General features: G+C 41.3%; 1 protein-coding gene across 2 annotated transcripts in view; it reads right to left on the reverse strand.

Annotated features, from left to right (window-relative positions):
- CRISPLD2 (cysteine rich secretory protein LCCL domain containing 2) overlaps positions 1–21,082 on the reverse strand; it is a 138,965-nt gene that overhangs the window by 19,998 nt on the left and 97,885 nt on the right. For both annotated transcript variants that reach the window (XM_088448036.1, XM_088448035.1), the window contains exons 5-13: positions 20,874–20,989; positions 20,259–20,359; positions 14,724–14,876; positions 12,915–12,975; positions 10,598–10,664; positions 9,445–9,575; positions 9,316–9,359; positions 9,053–9,125; positions 7,685–7,760 (exon numbers count right to left, since the gene is read on the reverse strand). In XM_088448036.1, coding sequence (XP_088304162.1) covers positions 7,685–7,760; positions 9,053–9,125; positions 9,316–9,359; positions 9,445–9,575; positions 10,598–10,664; positions 12,915–12,975; positions 14,724–14,876; positions 20,259–20,359; positions 20,874–20,989 — 822 coding nt within the window. The remainder of the gene's footprint in view (positions 1–7,684; positions 7,761–9,052; positions 9,126–9,315; positions 9,360–9,444; positions 9,576–10,597; positions 10,665–12,914; positions 12,976–14,723; positions 14,877–20,258; positions 20,360–20,873; positions 20,990–21,082) is intronic.

The following is a 21,082-nucleotide window of genomic DNA, read 5'->3' on the forward strand; positions in this document are numbered from 1 at the left end:
TATATACATTCTGTGATATAAATGAGCAGTAAAGGTCACTGTAAGCAGGAATAGTAATATATATACATTCTGTGATATAAATGAGTAGTAAAGGTCACTGTAAGCAGGGAATAGTAATATATATATATTCTGTGATATAAATGAGCAGTAAAGGTCACTGTAAGCAGGGAATAGTAATATATATATATTCTGTGATATAAATGAGCAGTAAAGGTCACTGTAAGCAGGAATAGTAATATATATATATTCTGTGATATAAATGAGCAGTAAAGGTCACTGTAAGCAGGGAATAGTAATATATATATACATTCTGTGATATAAATGAGCAGTAAAGGTCACTGTAAGCAGGAAGAGTAATATATATATATTCTGTGATTATAAATGAGCAGTAAAGGTCACTGTAAGCAGGAATAGTAATATATATATATTCTGTGATATAAATGAGCAGTAAAGGTCACTGTAAGCAGGAATAGTAATATATATATATTCTGTGATATAAATGAGCAGTAAAGGTCACTGTAAGCAGGAAGAGTAATATATATACATTCTGTGATATAAATGAGCAGTAAAGGTCACTGTAAGCAGGGAATAGTAATATATATATATTCTGTGATATAAATGAGCAGTAAAGGTCACTGTAAGCAGGAATAGTAATATATATATATTCTGTGATATAAATGAGCAATAAAGGTCACTGTAAGCAGGAATAGTAATATATATATATATTCTGTGATATAAATGAGCAGTAAAGGTCACTGTAAGCAGGGAATAGTAATATATATATATTCTGTGATATAAATGAGCAGTAAAGGTCACTGTAAGCAGGGAATAGTAATATATATATATTCTGTGATATAAATGAGCAGTAAAGGTCACTGTAAGCAGGAATAGTAATATATATATATTCTGTGATATAAATGAGCAGTAAAGGTCACTGTAAGCAGGAACAGTAATATATATATATTCTGTGATATAAATGAGCAGTAAAGGTCACTGTAAGCAGGAATAGTAATATATATATATTCTGTGATATAAATGAGCAGTAAAGGTCACTGTAAGCAGGAATAGTAATATATATATATTCTGTGATATAAATGAATAGTAAAGGTCACTGTAAGCAGGAATAGTAATATATATATATATATTCTGTGATATAAATGAGCAGTAAAGGTCACTGTAAGCAGGAATAGTAATATATATATATTCTGTGATATAAATGAGCAGTAATGGTCACTGTAAGCAGGAATAGTAATATATATATATATTCTGTGATATAAATGAGCAGTAAAGGTCACTGTAGGCAGGAATAGTAATATATATATATTCTGTGATATAAATGAGCAGTAAAGGTCACTGTAAGCAGGAATAGTAATATATATATATATATTCTGTGATATAAATGAGCAGTAAAGGTCACTGTAAGCAGGGAATAGTAATATATATATATTCTGTGATATAAATGAGCAGTAAAGGTCACTGTAAGCAGGGAATAGTAATATATATACATTCTGTGATATAAATGAGCAGTAATGGTCACTGTAAGCAGGAATAGTAATATATATACATTCTGTGATATAAATGAGCAGTAATGGTCACTGTAAGCAGGGAATAGTAATATATATATATATTCTGTGATATAAATGAGCAGTAAAGGTCACTGTAAGCAGGAATAGTAATATATATATATATTCTGTGATATAAATGAGCAGTAAAGGTCACTGTAAGCAGGAATAGTAATATATATATATATTCTGTGATATAAATGAGCAGTAAAGGTCACTGTAAGCAGGAATAGTAATATATATATATTCTGTGATATAAATGAGCAGTAAAGGTCACTGTAAGCAGGAATAGTAATATATATATATATTCTGTGATATAAATGAGCAGTAAAGGTCACTGTAAGCAGGAATAGTAATATATATATATTCTGTGATATAAATGAGCAGTAAAGGTCACTGTAAGCAGGAATAGTAATATATATATATATATTCTGTGATATAAATGAGCAGTAAAGGTCACTGTAAGCAGGGAATAGTAATATATATATATTCTGTGATATAAATGAGCAGTAAAGGTCACTGTAAGCAGGAATAGTAATATATATATATTCTGTGATATAAATGAGCAGTAAAGGTCACTGTAAGCAGGAATAGTAATATATATATATTCTGTGATATAAATGAGTAGTAAAGGTCACTGTAAGCAGGGAATAGTAATATATATATATTCTGTGATATAAATGAGCAGTAATGGTCACTGTAAGCAGGAATAGTAATATATATATATATATTCTGTGATATAAATGAGCAGTAAAGGTCACTGTAAGCAGGAACAGTAATATATATATATATTCTGTGATATAAATGAGCAGTAAAGGTCACTGTAAGCAGGGAATAGTAATATATATATATATTCTGTGATATAAATGAGCAGTAAAGGTCACTGTAAGCAGGGAATAGTAATATATATATATTCTGTGATATAAATGAGCAGTAAAGGTCACTGTAAGCAGGAATAGTAATATATATATATATATATTCTGTGATATAAATGAGCAGTAAAGGTCACTGTAAGCAGGAACAGTAATATATATATATTCTGTGATATAAATGAATAGTAAAGGTCACTGTAAGCAGGAATAGTAATATATATATATTCTGTGATTATAAATGAGCAGTAAAGGTCACTGTAAGCAGGAATAGTAATATATATATATTCTGTGATATAAATGAGCAGTAAAGGTCACTGTAAGCAGGAATAGTAATATATATATATTCTGTGATATAAATGAGCAGTAAAGGTCACTGTAAGCAGGGAATAGTAATATATATATATTCTGTGATATAAATGAGCAGTAAAGGTCACAGTAAGCAGGAACAGTAATATATATATATATATATATATTCTGTGATATAAATGAGCAGTAAAGGTCACTGTAAGCAGGAATAGTAATATATATATATTCTGTGATATAAATGAGCAGTAAAGGTCACTGTAAGCAGGAATAGTAATATATATATATTCTGTGATATAAATGAGCAGTAAAGGTCACTGTAAGCAGGCATAGTAATATATATATATTCTGTGATATAAATGAGCAGTAAAGGTCACTGTAAGCAGGAACAGTAATATATATATATTCTGTGATATAAATGAATAGTAAAGGTCACTGTAAGCAGGAATAGTAATATATATATATTCTGTGATATAAATGAGCAGTAAAGGTCACTGTAAGCAGGAATAGTAATATATATATATTCTGTGATATAAATGAGCAGTAAAGGTCACTGTAAGCAGGGAATAGTAATATATATATATTCTGTGATTATAAATGAGCAGTAAAGGTCACTGTAAGCAGGAACAGTAATATATATACATATTCTGTGATATAAATGAGCAGTAAAGGTCACTGTAAGCAGGGAATAGTAATATATATATATATTCTGTGATATAAATGAGCAGTAAAGGTCACTGTAAGCAGGAACAGTAATATATATATATTCTGTGATATAAATGAATAGTAAAGGTCACTGTAAGCAGGAATAGTAATATATATATATTCTGTGATATAAATGAGCAGTAAAGGTCACTGTAAGCAGGAATAATAATATATATATATATTCTGTGATATAAAGGAGTAGTAAAGGTCACTGTAAGCAGGGAATAGTAATATATATATATTCTGTGATATAAATGAGCAGTAAAGGTCACTGTAAGCAGGAATAGTAATATATATATATTCTGTGATATAAATGAGCAGTAAAGGTCACTGTAAGCAGGAATAGTAATATATATACATTCTGTGATATAAATGAGCAGTAAAGGTCACTGTAAGCAGGAATAGTAATATATATATATATTCTGTGATATAAATGAGCAGTAAAGGTCACTGTAAGCAGGGAATAGTAATATATATATATTCTGTGATTATAAATGAGCAGTAAAGGTCACTGTAAGCAGGAATAGTAATATATATATATATTCTATGATATAAATGAGCAGTAAAGGTCACTGTAGGCAGGAATAGTAATATATATATATATTCTGGGACATAAATGAGCAGTAAAGGTCACTGTAAGCAGGAATAGTAATATATATATATTCTGTGATATAAATGAGCAGTAAAGGTCACTGTAAGCAGGAATAATAATATATATATATATTCTGTGATATAAAGGAGCAGTAAAGGTCACTGTAAGCAGGGAATAGTAATATATATATATTCTGTGATATAAATGAGCAGTAAAGGTCACTGTAAGCAGGAACAGTAATATAATATATATTCTGTGATATAAATGAGCAGTAAAGGTCACTGTAAGCAGGAATAGTAATATATATATATATATTCTGTGATATAAATGAGCAGTAAAGGTCACTGTAAGCAGGGAATAGTAATATATATATATTCTGTGATTATAAATGAGCAGTAAAGGTCACTGTAAGCAGGAATAGTAATATATATATATATTCTGTGATATAAATGAGCAGTAAAGGTCACTGTAGGCAGGAATAGTAATATATATATATTCTGGGACATAAATGAGCAGTAAAGGTCACTGTAAGCAGGAATAGTAATATATATATATTCTGTGATATAAATGAGCAGTAAAGGTCACTGTAAGCAGGAATAGTAATATATATATATTCTGTGATATAAATGAGCAGTAAAGGTCACTGTAAGCAGGAATAGTAATATATATATATTCTGTGATATAAATGAGCAGTAAAGGTCACTGTAAGCAGGGAATAGTAATATATATATATTCTGTGATATAAATGAGCAGTAAAGGTCACTGTAAGCAGGAATAGTAATATATATATATTCTGTGATATAAATGAGCAGTAAAGGTCACTGTAAGCAGGAATAGTAATATATATATATATATTCTGTGATATAAATGAGCAGTAAAGGTCACTGTAAGCAGGAATAGTAATATATATATATATTCTGTGATATAAATGAGCAGTAAAGGTCACTGTAAGCAGGGAATAGTAATATATATATATTCTGTGATTATAAATGAGCATTAAAGGTCACTGTAAGCAGGAATAGTAATATATATATATATTCTGTGATATAAATGAGCAGTAAAGGTCACTGTAGGCAGGAATAGTAATATATATATATTCTGTGATATAAATGAGCAGTAAAGGTCACTGTAAGCAGGAATAGTAATATATATATATTCTGTGATATAAATGAGCAGTAAAGGTCACTGTAAGCAGGGAATAGTAATATATATATATATTCTGTGATATAAATGAGCAGTAAAGGTCACTGTAAGCAGGAATAGTAATATATATATATTCTGTGATATAAATGAGCAGTAATGGTCACTGTAAGCAGGGAATAGTAATATATATATATTCTGTGATATAAATGAGTAGTAAAGGTCACTGTAAGCAGGAATAGTAATATATATATATTCTGTGATATAAATGAGCAGTAATGGTCAATGTAAGCAGGAATAGTAATATATATATATTCTGTGATATAAATGAGTAGTAAAGGTCACTGTAAGCAGGGAATAGTAATATATATATATTCTGTGATATAAATGAGTAGTAAAGGTCACTGTAAGCAGGGAATAGTAATATATATATATATTCTGTGATATAAATGAGCAGTAAAGGTCACTGTAAGCAGGGAATAGTAATATATATATATATTCTGTGATATAAATGAGCAGTAAAGGTCACTGTAGGCAGGAATAGTAATATATATATATTCTGTGATATAAATGAGCAGTAAAGGTCACTGTAAGCAGGGAATAGTAATATATATATATTCTGTGATATAAATGAGCAGTAAAGGTCACTGTAAGCAGGAATAGTAATATATATATATTCTGTGATATAAATGAGCAGTAAAGGTCACTGTAAGCAGGAACAGTAATATATATATATATTCTGTGATATAAATGAGCAGTAAAGGTCACTGTAAGCAGGAATAGTAATATATATATATTCTGTGATATAAATGAGCAGTAAAGGTCACTGTAAGCAGGAATAGTAATATATATATATTCTGTGATATAAATGAGCAGTAAAGGTCACTGTAAGCAGGAATAGTAATATATATATATTCTGTGATATAAATGAGCAGTAAAGGTCACTGTAAGCAGGGAATAGTAATATATATATATTCTGTGATATAAATGAGCAGTAAAGGTCACTGTAAGCAGGAATAGTAATATATATATATATTCTGTGATATAAAGGAGCAGTAAAGGTCACTGTAAGCAGGAATAGTAATATATATATATTCTGTGATATAAAGGAGCAGTAAAGGTCACTGTAAGCAGGAATAGTAATATATATATATTCTGTGATATAAATGAGCAGTAAAGGTCACTGGAAGCAGGGAATAGTAATATATATATATTCTGTGATATAAATGAGCAGTAAAGGTCACTGTAAGCAGGGAATAGTAATATATATATATTCTGTGATATAAATGAATAGTAAAGGTCACTGTAAGCAGGAATAGTAATATATATATATTCTGTGATATAAATGAGCAGTAAAGGTCACTGTAAGCAGGGAATAGTAATATATATATATTCGGAATAGTAATATAGAATTACTGAGCTATTAGTCAGGTCCGGGGCTGCAGCAGTTTGCAAATTCCTCTGTTTTCCATCTAGAACACTTTGTAATCACACAGGAGGGGCGGCCAAGAGCGCTCAGCGCCAAAGAGGATTCTGCAGCGCTCAGACTCACAGGCAAGTCCTGTAACACATCACATTAGGTCTGAGCAGCAGCCGGATGTCTTCCCGATTTTGGGGGAGGGGCAGGACTGTACTGCTGAAGGCCGTCATCAGGGTCCTCAATTCGTAGCCATAGGGATGGACATCGGAATGATGGCTGGGTTTCCGCCATCAAACCTTTAGTTGCAATGGTAACTAACCACCGCATCAAAGGAATTCCATGGGAAATACTATATATGATAAGCAAATGCAGAGAAAACTTCCTCTGTGCTGCTGGCAGTGGGCGGGATCGGGGGCGGGGCCGGGAATAGTTAACGCAGCGCTTCAGTTCTGCACCTGTCACTAACCTGCAGCTGCTGCAATAATCTCAGTAACACAAGCAGCCTCACAACGCAGAGCCGCCAGGAAGGAGCCAGCTGTAAGGAATTAATTTACACCACTTCTACACCACAATGCTCAGTGCTGCTGGGAGCTGCCATATCGATTCCTCTTAGTGTGGGCGGGAGCTGTCATATTGATTCCTCTTAGTGTGGGCGGGAGCTGCCATATTGATTCCTCTTAGTGTGAGCGGGAGCTGTCATATTGATTCCTCTTAGTGTGGGCGGGAGCTGCCATATTGATTCTTCTTAGTGTGGGCGGGAGCTGTGCTGTCCATACTGAATGCTTTGCCCCTATTGGCTATTTGTTGTAATGCTAAATATTTTCTATGTCATATTCGTCTTGGACCTGGAGTGGGGGGGTGGACTGACTGGCATATGGCAGTGCACTCTGAGCAACCTATAAGTGTTTTTTCTAATTAAATAGAGCAGTCCGCTATTCAGAGAGACACTACATAATGACGTTCATAGAGGGTGAGTTATGATCCACTATAAATGGAATTCTTGTACGCTATACTGGATGTACTGTAAGTTACCTGCGCTACAATCACCTGATCACATACGCTGGTATCTCATTACATGAAAGCTACTCACGTCTGCGTAGATGTTTGAGCCAATCACCGGTGCCCAGTGTGGCGGCTCGTTCTTGCAGTGACTCGGGCAGTAAAACCTGGAAGGGAATATGAATTAGTGATTGTTCTGCCAATGTACATACGCTGGGCACGTGGAGTCTGTGCCATTATGTAAGGGGTACAGAGACGCCAGTTACTGAGGTGTCCTTATAGCAATGTCTGCCCATAGGGAGATGGCGGAGGCAGATTAATGGCGAGGACTCCTCCTATAATGGCGTGTGACTGAGGTAAGAGCCGAGGTGTGATCAGCACTAATTATATTATCTCCTTATTTCCCAGAGGAGACATTATGTCCATTGGGTTCTGCATTTCCTGCAAATCTAAACCTCTGTGTTATGTTCATGATTTCTGCAAAGCGCCTTCAGTCCTTCTGGGGAAATGCGCTATATATGTAGAAATATTATTATAGCGCCAGAGACGATCAGATCATGTACAATCATGGGCCCTCATTCAGAGCCGTACGCTCTGAGTAGAGCGCACGCTCTGAATGAGGGCCGTCCTCCATAAATATGGAGCGTCCCCCTGGACGCTCGTATAGCTGTGGGTCACCACCCACAGCCTATACGAGCGTGCAGTTTGATGGCCGCGATGGTTGTGACCATCGCGACCATCGAAACTGCGAGCCGGAGCCTGCGGTTGAGGTTTTCAACCGCAAGGCCCGGAGTGATTTTGGCTCTATCAGAGCCAAAATCACTCCCACTGACATCACTAGTGATGTCAGTGGGCCGGCTTCTGACGGGAGGCGTTCCCTTGGGAACGCCCCCGTCAGGGAGGCACGCCCCTGGCACGCCCACCAAAGGGGGCGTGCTGTCAATCAACATCGACAGCACGCCCCCTTTGATCAGACACAACGAGCGAAGGACTTTCCTTCGCTCGTCGCGTCTGGCGCATGCGCAGTGCACAACATCGACCCACTTGCGAGCGGACAGCCGCTTGCGAGTGGGTCTGAATCAGGGCCATTGTCTTTCCTTCCACTGCTGTAAATACACAGTATATAAATGTCATCTTTTCTAATTGGAAGGTAAAAAAAAATGATTTCCCAACCCCAAAATGTCGCCTGAGTGACCTCCCTGGATCAGTCCCCCTAATAAAGTCCTCTATTCATAGCAACAAAGCAAAAAAATAAGCCTACTTAGCCTTGATGGATGTCAGATAAAATCTTCAGCTCACAAGTAGATAGGTTAGACAACAATTATTATTATTATTTTTTTTTAATATCTGCTTTTTCTAGCAGAAGGTGGAAGACTCAGCCAGTGAATGAGGTAAATGTGTACAGGATGCGAATGCAGGTGGTTAGTGGAAGGTATACCTAGCGCCCTCTCGCACTTACCTGGGGCAGTGCTTAACTGGCTTTTCAAATGGGCAGATTTCGGCCACCGTTGAGTAACAGTCAATTGTCTGCACTGATAGAGAGGACAAGGATATAAGGTATATAATACATACTCATAGCTAACTGATGCTTCGAGTCAAATATAACTGTACGCAGTATAAATATACATGTAACCAGTATACAGATTTATCAGGTGTTTGATCTATGCCTGGCTGTGTATATTGGAGAATAGCAGTAACCGATCGCCAATTACGGGCACTTACCTGAAACTTTGGAGACCATGAATGAATTTGCCGGTTTAAATTTACTGCAAAGACAAAAGAAAATGACGTCGTTATGGCGAAAATGCGGATTGTCGTCGTCCCGGAAGCCGGAAGTGTGTAATAGTTTACCTTAATGACTCTACTCCATTCCTGGTGGATTTGATAAAGAATTTCAGCCTCCCGTTGCGTTTTATGTCCACCAGACCGCCGCTGTTATCAATGACGCCATAGTGAATGGCTGCTCGGCATAAACTGGACATCTAGGACAACCCAAAAATAAACTTCAGCCATCGGAAAAAAACCTACGTTACTTCTGGTTTCCACGGAAAGAGATCGGCCCTTTAGCGCCGCCTTATAAATTATCTATAGCTGCCAGCTAGAAGAAAACATTATAGGAACCCGAATTGTGGATTGTGGGTAAATCAGAAATAAGATGCACTGATGTTCCTGCAGCAAAAACCGGGACCCCCCAGCTATGCACTGTGGGCCTGATTCAGAGCCGCTCGTAAGCGGCCGCTCGTTCGCTCTGAGCGATGTTCGCACAACTGCGCATGCGTATGGGTCGTAATGCGCATGCGCAAAACAGTCATTGCGGTCGGAAATCGTGCGCTCGCAAAACAGCGAGGGGCTGCTAATTTGATTGACAGAATGTACCGTTTGTGGGTGGTAACAGGGGAAGGTGCCTGAAAACGGGGAGTGGAGATCCGAACGCAGGCGTGCCTAACGGTCAAAAGGGCGTTTAATGGGAGTGCATAATTAGTAAAGGAGCGTCATCGACCACGTCACTTGGTTGTCTTTTAGCCTGAACTGCTCGCAGTGATTGCGGTAAGAAAAACCTACCACAAGCACTGCGAGCAGTTCAGACGCCTTTCAATGTACCCGATTAATCTAATAAATACCGGAGATGATGTATGATGCGAACGGCAGAGGGGCGTCTTTACAAAATAGCGAGCGCATTTTTCGTTTGCTCGCTCAGACACAGAGGCGTCAACAAACCGCAAAGAGCGAGCGCTCTATTTAAATAGCCTGCCCCTTTTTTGGAACGACCGTCTGCAAATAGCGTCCGGGTCTGAATCAGGCCCTGTGCCTGTACACAGATGATGGAGACTTGCATGGACTATTACAAAGTGCGATGGTCAACAACGTGAATGAAAATGAGCTTTTAAAATGGCCGCACACTGGCCCTGCCTGTGAAGTGGCGAATACCGAGGTGACCACTGATTACGTATGTTACACAGCAGCAACGTGTGTTAGAAGAACGTATTTTGCACAAGATACTTACACTGTCGTAAAAGAGGGTTCCAAAAACTTTGCCCTTTTTATTTGCACATCCGGGAGGACAGTGATACCTGACAGGAAAAGACAATGTTTATACCCATAGATCGAATCATTTACTGATCGTTAGCACATTGTATTAATTAAGAAAGGAGCCGGCCGCCATACATTAATCCCCTTTGTCGCACAGAGGCGCCTACCTTGCACTAGTCACTGATATAGCAAATATAGGGGTCTATTTACTAAACAGTGTTAGGAGACAGAGTAAAAAGTGATAAGAAAGTTATAAGGTGCCAGCCAATCAGCTCCCAACTGTCATCTCACAGGCTGTGTTTGAAAAATGACAGTTGGGAGCTGATTGGCTGGTACCTTATCACTTTCTTATCACTTTTCACTCTGTCTCCTAACACTGCTTAGTAAATAGACCCCATAGAGACTTAGGGATTGGGGTGAGAGAAGAAGGAAGGCCCTGATAAAAGATGGCTGCCCACGCCTGGCATAGAAACAGGTCAACTACTGCCGAGTGCTCTTATTAGTGAATTCTTCTTATGTAACGGGCAACCTGCCCCCGATTCCTGAGGAGAGCACTTTCCACATGTAGGACCAGTGTTTCAGAAGCCTGGTGTTATGTTATGGAGCCGAGCGTTACAAGTATTCTGTTTATTTTACCATCCGAGCGTTGAAACCTGCTGAATCTATAAAATGACTCATAAGACAATCCATGCATTGTGGCGGCAGCGCCATACGTTGCCCGTGACTCAGTGTTGCTGGCTGATGAGTAAGCGCGGTCAGCTTGGCATGACTCTGCTATGTTGTGTGACTATGGTAACCCCCGATACTACGTCCTCAGCAGAGCCAGTTTATCTGCCCGCCCTCCAATACGAAAGAGAGCGGCTTCCCGTGGGTAATACATGGGCACGTTTCTGAGATAACCGGTGACTGGCTGTATATAAACCCGCGCTGTTTACTCTCCGCACATTCTGCTCATGGCCCAACGTGCGTCCCCTGTGGATTAGCGGCGAGCAGAGAATGTTTAGACTGTAATTCCAACAGTTCTGCTTGGAATGCCATCATGGTACAGTACACACAGGCATTTGCCCATGGCATGCCAGGATAAAGGGCTCCAACATATGACTATATAAACACAGATCGCTGAGGAACCCCCGTATCATAGGAATAGGGAGGTCACTCAGATATCCTGGTGCAAGCTGAAAATACCAGGACTACTTTTGCTATTGACACCAGCAATAATATATAAATATACTGCAAATCTGGATGTACCTAGCAAATAAAACCCATTAGGGGGGAATTCAATTGAACGCGCTATTGAATAGCGACGAGAGGGACTCCCGAAGCTATTCAATACACTGCGCTGTGTGGTCGGAGAATTGCCGGTTAACGCGCCTTAACAAGGGTGTTAAGGCGCATTAACCGGCATTCTCTGACCAAAGTGCCGGTCGCACGGCTGTTAGTGCAGCGCTATGTAGAAAAACTGCTGCGCACCCGGCACTTTGGTCGGATTCCTCCTCGCATCCTTAGCGCGACCAAACAGCGCAGTGTATTGAATAGCTTCGGGGGCGTCCCTCCCGTCGCTGTTCAATAGCCCGTTCAATTGAATTCCCCCCTTAGAGTCCAAACAAAGCAGCCAATGCTATTAAAGGGAACCTGCTAGTGTGAAATAACACCTAACGCCACTAATACATACTCAGAAGCCGCCACTACGTCAGGAACCCATTAGTGATCACAAAATGATTCAATACAGGAAGTTACTGGACAAAGTATTGACACCCCCTGGAAGCTGTACATACAAAGTATCCTATTCTGATGAAGTGAGCAGAGGACGGGTGAAACGCGTCAAGCCTGATCGACACAATAATTGCATTTATAGAAGAACTGAGTCAATCTCTGGAACACTGGGAACTACTCAACTATTCTGTGTTTAACAAAAAGACATTTTGAAAACTTTCCAACACAATTAAATTATTGGATACAAAAGGAGAACTATTATTGCTCCAATTCTGTGAAATAAATCATACAACCCCCCCCCCCCAGGCCTCTGGGTCAGAGAGTTGCTCGCTCCTTGCCGGCCTTCTCCTATAGCTGAGCCTTTCCTGACACATAAGTGCCGAGGAGGAGAACGCACAGGACATATCGCACCCGTATAGGAGCACTGGTGATATCCTGGGCAGAGGCAGCACAGAGGAGCTCCATGTACTAACACACGTATACTGCACACGGCTCTATCTACATTATACCCCATGGACGTGTTTCTCTGGGTAAGATGAGCGCAGGCTGGGTACTTATATAGCTATAGGGGAAGGTACCTGTTGCAGGTGGATCCTTTACATTTGTCTCTCATCTTTGTCTCACATTTCATCACTTGAGCTGGGAAAGGAAAAGGAGACATGAGGTGAGTGAATAAAGTGAGACCTCCGTGGACGGCGCAGACCTCGCAGTCCTGGGGATTATTGTGGAGATGGACATCTTGCTTAGCTCACCTACACTGGATCTGTCACATCGAGTGGTTTAGCCTAAAACTAAGGCCCTGATTCTGAGCGCTCGGAATCAGGGCGGCATCTTTTTTTTTTATGTGAGCTGGCCACAGCATTTGTGAGCGGCCAGGTGATGGTCGTGTCCATCGGGCTTGCGACGAGACCCTTGTGGTAGGGTCTCGTCCATCGCAAGCCCCAGTGAGCTCACTACTGAGGCCGCCCCCAAATGGCAGGTGTTCCTTTCCCCCCCCGCCCACCTCCAAAACAGGGCGAGCTGTCAATCAAAATCGGCTGCCAACCCCTTTTGGTGCGAGACCCATAGCGACTGAGCACCCGTCGCTGGCCGGGTCTCGGGCATGCGCAGTGAGGGACCATCGACCCTCTTGCGAGTGCTGTGCGCTCGCGAGCGGGTCTGAATCAGGCCCTAAGTACCCAATGTATAAATTAGGAATCTCTGGGGAACTTAAAGCTCTATTTATTGTAAACAAAATGTTTAAAGTGCTGATATCACCTACATACAGTGTAGGCAGCAATATACAACTAGCATTCATAAAAATGTGGCTACGGCTCTTAGTGAATGAGTAGCATTCATTATGAGCCAGTGACATCACAGAATGTAACATATCCATTCTCTAGTTACTAGTGACATCACTGATAATGTAGCCAATCCAATCACTAGGAGTCGTTGACATCACTGAGAGTGCAGCCTATCCAGTCACTATGAGACTGTGACATCACTGAGTGCAACATATCCATTCACTAGTTACTAGTGACATCACTGAGAAGGCAGCCTATCCAGTCATTAGGAGCTGGTGACATCATTGAGAAGGCAGCCGATCCAGTCATTAGGAGCTGGTGACATCACTGAGAAGGCAGCCGATCCAGTCATTAGGAGCTGGTGACATCACTGAGAAAACAGCTAAACCAATCACTAGGAGCTGGTGACATCACAGAGAAGGCAGCCGATCTAGTCATTAGGAGCTGGTGACATCACTGATAATGTAGCCAATCCAATCACTAGGAGTCGTTGACATCACTGAGAGTGCAGCCTATCCAGTCACTATGAGACTGTGACATCACTGAGTGCAACATATCCATTCACTAGTTACTAGTGACATCACTGAGAAGGCAGCCGATCCAGTCATTAGGAGCTGGTGACATCACTGAGAAGGCAGCCGATCCAGTCATTAGGAGCTGGTGACATCACTGAGAAGGCAGCCAATCCAGTCATTAGGAGCTGGTGACATCACTGAGAAGGCAGCCGATCCAGTCATTAGGAGCTGGTGACATCACTGAGAAGGCAGCCGATCCAGTCATTAGGAGCTGGTGACATCACTGAGAAGGCAGCAGCTCCAGTCATTAGGAGCTGGTGACATCACTGAGAAGGCAGCCTATCCAGTCATTAGGAACCAGCAGACAGATATGCAGCATTATATCACTGGTTACTTTTACCCACCAACCAGAAAAGTACATTAAGCAGATTGAACTACTGCTGGGGTGATACTAGGCTCGTTATACAGATGCTAACCTGAGGTCAATTGCAACATCTACCCAAGGGATCTAATAACGTGTTTGGGAGCATGATAGGTTTGTGGCCGGGTCAGTATATTGCAGACTGAATATTACAATGTGTTTTCTTACTCATTAGGGTTTCAGTTGTCGGTTTCATTGTTTTGGGCGCTACTTTCGGCTTGTTGATCTTTTCATGTACCCAAATAAGAGTTTCTTCAGGGACACGAGGAGATTCAATTTCATTAGTTTCGTCTGTCTCCACCGTTCCGGTCTGCTTGTCACCTGCATGGAGAGAACAGGACACTGTGTAGAAGAGACTCTGCATCCTAGACCACGACACCCAGACTGTGTAACAATAGTTATGAGGTCATCGCGCTCAGCGTCCGGGACATCCAGCATTATTGCACACAGGACAGAACATGCTGTTTGAGGAATATTCATTTTGTAAAAATTCCAAAAAAGCAGCACAATACGGTGTCTTTACTAAGCAGTAACTTTATCAGCTTTGCCAAAAAGTCAAAAAGTTACTTCCTGAATTTTTTTTTTCTGAAATATGAGATTTCTGTTTCCAGTTTGTTTTCTTCTACTAGAAGAACCTCAGCAGTAAGGGGCTTAGGGGGAGATGCATCAATGCTTCTGAGGAGGACACGTTTAGCAGTTGTCCATAGCAACCAATCAGCCGCTAACTATGATGTATTATCGAGTACATTCTATAAAACGACAGCTAGAAGTGGTCGAGTTGCTATTGGACACCTTCTCCACCTGTCCTCTTTCGAAGGTTTGGTACCTCTCCCCATTGGGTAGCGGCATCTGTCTGTGATACACGGGACCACTGAGTAATGCAGACCATACATCTACGGCCTCGATTCCCCATTCTGACCATCAGATTGGCGGATGAAGGAAATGCAACATGTCGATTCCGACCATATTCTGGTCGAGATTGGGGAATCGAGATTGTTCAACATGTTGATTTTCCCCGGTGTCAGCAGAACGGGGAATTGGGGCAATCCATCGCAGATGGATATAAGAAATAATTGATAAAGGCTTTGCTATCCCTAAGAAACCGCAACCAAAGACACAATATATCCACTGTAAGCGACAAACATCTGAAAAAAAAGTCCAAAGACCAGATAAATAGCAATGATTTCCTAACACGTCCATAGGGAATTCTGGTATATGTATAGAATTTAAGGGAAGATAGAAAAAAAACTAATAGAAAAATGTAACTTGAAATGAAAAACTTCATAATTCCCAAATATTGTAATATCAGGACGTGAATGCCAATCTCCCACATGTGACTAAGTGGTGCCGCAGTGCCAGTGCTCAGACAATTGTCTTATAATCCTTACAGTTACTTCATAAACCGCGAGGCATATATTGGCAGGTCTGGTCTGCTTAATGGAAATTGCATGAGGGAACAGAACGTGAAACGTACACGTAATCCGCCAATGATGAAAAATTGTGTCTGGACCAAGATCTCACTTTTTATTCTTTACAATAATAGAGCGATTTTGCGTTACATCATGGTACTTCAATAACATTTCAATATTTGGTTGCCGGGCAGCCGTCTATGCCAGGCTGAACTCCGCAGCTCGTCTCTTGGCCCCAGAAAGATGGAACTGGTTTCCCAAATAACAGCTTTTACAGCTGATTAAACACTTTCCCCAAACTTTTCATCACATCATCTCAGGGAAATGAGATTAGGGGTAAATTTACTAAGATGGGAGTTCTATTTAAGAAGTGATGTTGCCCATAGCAACCAATCACTAGGACACTTACTACCATGTCACTGAGACACATGGTACCGTGTTACTGAGATACAGACTACCCTTTCACTGAGACACATAGTACCATGTCACTGAGACACAGACTACTGTGTCACCGAGACACAGACTACCAGGTCATTGAGACACTTACTACCAGGTCATTGAGACACTTACTACCAGGTCACTGAGACACTTACTACCATGTCACTGAGACACATAGTACCAGGTCACTGAGACACTTACTACCATTCACAGAGACGCATAGTACCATGTCACTGAGACACTTACTACCATGTCACTGAGACACTTACCATGATGTCACAGAGACACATAGTACCATGTCACTGAGACACTTACTACCATGTCACTGAGACAAATAGTACCATGTCACTGAGACACTTACTACCATGTCACTGAGACACTTACTACCCTGTCACTGAGACACATTGCACATAGTACCATGTCACTGAGACACTTACTACCATGTCACTGAGACACATAGTACCGTGTTACTGAGATACAGACTACCCTTTCACTGAGACACATAGTACCATGTCACTGAGACACAGACTACCGTGTCACTGAGACACATAGTACCAGGTCATTGAGACACTTACTACCAGGTAATTGAGACACTTACTACCAGGTCACTGAGACACTTACTACCATGTCACTGAGACACTTACTACCATGTCACTGAGACACTTACTACCATGTCACTGAGACACATAGTACCAGGTCACTGAGACACTTACTACCATTGACAGAGACGCATAGTACCATGTCACTGAGACACTTACTACCATGTCACTGAGACACTTACTACCCTGTCACTGAGACACTTACCATGATGTCACAGAGACACATAGTACCATGTCACTGAGACACTTACTACCATGTCACTGAGACACATAGTACCATGTCACTGAGACACTTACTACCATGTCACTGAGACACTTACTACCCTGTCACTGAGACACATTGCACATAGTACCATGTCACTGAGACACTTACTACCATGTCACTGAGACACATAGTAACATGTCACTGAGACACATACTACCATGCCACAGAGACACTTACTACCCTGTCACTGAGACACATAGCACATATTACCATGTCACTGAGACACTTACTACCCTTTCACTGAGACACATAGTACCAGGTCATTGAGACACTTACTACCAGGTAATTGAGACACTTACTACCAGGTCACTGAGACACTTACTACCATGTCACTGAGACACTTACTACCATGTCACTGAGACACTTACTACCATGTCACTGAGACACATAGTACCAGGTCACTGAGACACTTACTACCATTGACAGAGACGCATAGTACCATGTCACTGAGACACTTACTACCATGTCACTGAGACACTTACTACCCTGTCACTGAGACACTTACCATGATGTCACAGAGACACATAGTACCATGTCACTGAGACACTTACTACCATGTCACTGAGACACATAGTACCATGTCACTGAGACACTTACTACCATGTCACTGAGACACTTACTACCCTGTCACTGAGACACATTGCACATAGTACCATGTCACTGAGACACTTACTACCATGTCACTGAGACACATAGTAACATGTCACTGAGACACATACTACCATGCCACAGAGACACTTACTACCCTGTCACTGAGACACATAGCACATATTACCATGTCACTGAGACACTTACTACCATGTCACTGAGACACTTACTACCATGTCACTGAGACACTTGCTACCAGGTCATTGAGATACTTACTACCATGTCACAGAGACGCATAGTACCATGTCACTGATAAACTTACTACCATGTCACTGAGACACATAGTACCATGTCACTGAGACACTTACTATAATGTCACTGAGACACTTACTACCCTGTCACTGAGACACATAGCACATAGTACCATGTCACTGAGACACTTACTACCATGTCACTGAGACACTTACTACCATGTCACTGAGACACTTACCATGATGTCACAGAGACGCATAGTACCATGTCCCTGAGACACTTGCTACCATGTCCCTGAGACACTTGCTACCATGTCACTGAGACACTTACTACCATGTCACTGAGACACTTACTACCATGTCCCTGAGACACTTGCTACCATGTCACTGAGACACTTACTACCATGTCACTGAGACACTTACTACCATGTCACTGAGACACATAGTACCATGTCACTGAGACACATAGTACCATGTCACTGAGACACATAGTACCATGTCACTGAGACACATAGTACCATGTCACTGAGACACAGACTACCCTGTCACTGAGACACAGACTACCATGTCACTGAGACACATAGTACCATGTCACTGAGACACATAGTACCATGTCACTGAGACACAGACTACCATGTCACTGAGACACAGACTACCATGTCACTGAGACACATAGTACCATGTCACTGAGACACATAGTACCATGTCACTGAGACACTTACTACCATGTCACTGAGACACATAGTACCATGTCACTGAGACACATAGTACCATGTCACTGAGACACATAGTACCATGTCACTGAGACACATAGTTCCATGTCACTGAGACACATAGTACCATGTCACTGAGACACATAGTACCATGTCACTGAGACACATAGTACCATGTCACTGAGACACATAGTACCAGGTCACTGAGACACATAGTACCATGTCACTGAGACACAGACTACCATGTCACTGAGACACAGACTACCATGTCACTGAGACACATAGTACCGTGTTACTGAGATACAGACTACCATGTCACTGAGACACATAGTACCATGTCACTGAGACACAGACTACCATGTCACTGAGACACAGACTACCATGTCACTGAGACACATAGTACCGTGTTACTGAGATACAGACTACCATGTCACTGAGACACATAGTACCATGTCACTGAGACACAGACTACCATGTCGGTGTACATGTTAGTCATAGATGGAGGGAAGGGCCCACACACAGAAGTATGGCAGTACATATTAGTCACATGTGGAGGGTAAAGCCCACACAGCAGAATTATAGTGGTGCATGTTAGTCACACGCAGAGGGTAGAGCCCACGCGGTGGCGATATATATGATGGCGTTGGTAGACTATGGTCACAGGGTCACAAGAAGAAGCAGCATCTTAATGGCCAGCCATGGTACATGTCCGGTTAGCTGTCACTTACATCACCCCCCCCATCTTACCTCCATGTGAGGTACAATAGTAATACAGGCAGGGTCCCAGGGGACGGCCTCCCACCGGACTCTGGGGCTGACTCAGGAACGCGCAGATGCAGACGCATGCACCCGGCCGCTGCGAGAACATGCTAATGAATGCATACGCACGCCAATCGCAGCAGAATAAGCAGACGCCCAGCACTACATAACTTCCCTATACTTGCGTCCTCTATACCTGGCAAGACATCGGTAACATCGAGAACCATCGGACCCATATGCACAATAGTGGTTGACCTGACCCTCCCGCAGACATAGCGAGACTTCCTGTGTGCAACTAGAGCTCAGGCTGCGTCCGCCACCGCAATGGCTTAATTATGCACTCCCCTGAAACGCCATCCAACGCCCAGACACACCTGCGTGTGCCCGACCACCCCCCCGTCACTACCCACAAATGGCACTTCCTGTCAGTCACTGCGCTCTGGGTCTGCGTAGCCTCTGCAAATGCAGTTCCCAACGCAATAGCTAGTACGCGCAATGTGAAATAATCGCCTGATTGCGTGCGTCTGTATCTGTGCGTTCCTTGCTGAATCAGGCCCTCGGACACATATAGGAGACATCCTCCTTTATACCAAGGGGAGATCAGCAGGGCAGAGATTGCACGTTCCCCCGGCCCCAGGCCTCGCACCTGTACTAGTCTCACGGGATGGGAGGGGAAGTTACCTTTGTAGCAGAGATTATTCTTGCAGTTGCCTCCATAGCTGGGTGGGCACTCGGAGCAGGGTCTTCCATTCTTATATGGAGCTTCGCCAATCCAGTTTCCCCTGAAACAAAACAAGAGGGGAAGAGTGTGGGTATCGCACATCTGCCATAGATGTCCTCTGTGCTGCCGGCCGCTCAAGCGTAGGTAGGCGATGAATGTCCCTACTGTGCGGCTGCGATGACAGATTGTGGGCACGAGGCGAGTGACCTGTGCTTTGCCTCCATGAATGAATAGTAAGATGCTTTGAAGCACAGAGAGAGAACCCCGGCACATTAAACCAGATTAGCATTTTCTGCACAGAGGACGCTGTTCCCCTGCACAGAAACCACTTAGTCTCACATTTATCAGCCCCGTGTTCTACATTGTCCTGTTATGTTTCATTCATGCAGTTTGGTGGGGGGGGGTGAAATTAAATTTAGACGTTTTGAAATAAAGGTTGAGTCTATCGCATGGGAAGATTAGCTGACGCCAGGTGAAGTATTTTCCAGCTATATGGCCGGCAATGAAAGGTCTGTTTGTGCGGCCCCAGTGAAGCCCTTTTTATCGAGTTTGGAGAGACATGTCCTGGGTCTTACTTTGGGGAATAGTTGCAGACCAGGTATACAGCGTTCTCCCAGATCTCTCCCCACACGTTCATCGTCTTGCACACGTTCACCGCGCAGCCCACTTTGGTGGTTGTGGCCCAGACAATCTGAAAATGGAAAAGATGGGTGAAAAATACATTGATAACAGCAGTAACATCAGTCTGTTCATTAATTCCCCCCCCCCCTGACTGCATTGCGCA

This window comes from Taudactylus pleione, unplaced genomic scaffold (assembly GCF_031769625.1).
Source record: "Taudactylus pleione unplaced genomic scaffold, aTauple2 ptg000447l, whole genome shotgun sequence".
NCBI classification, from domain to species: domain Eukaryota; kingdom Metazoa; phylum Chordata; class Amphibia; order Anura; family Myobatrachidae; genus Taudactylus; species Taudactylus pleione.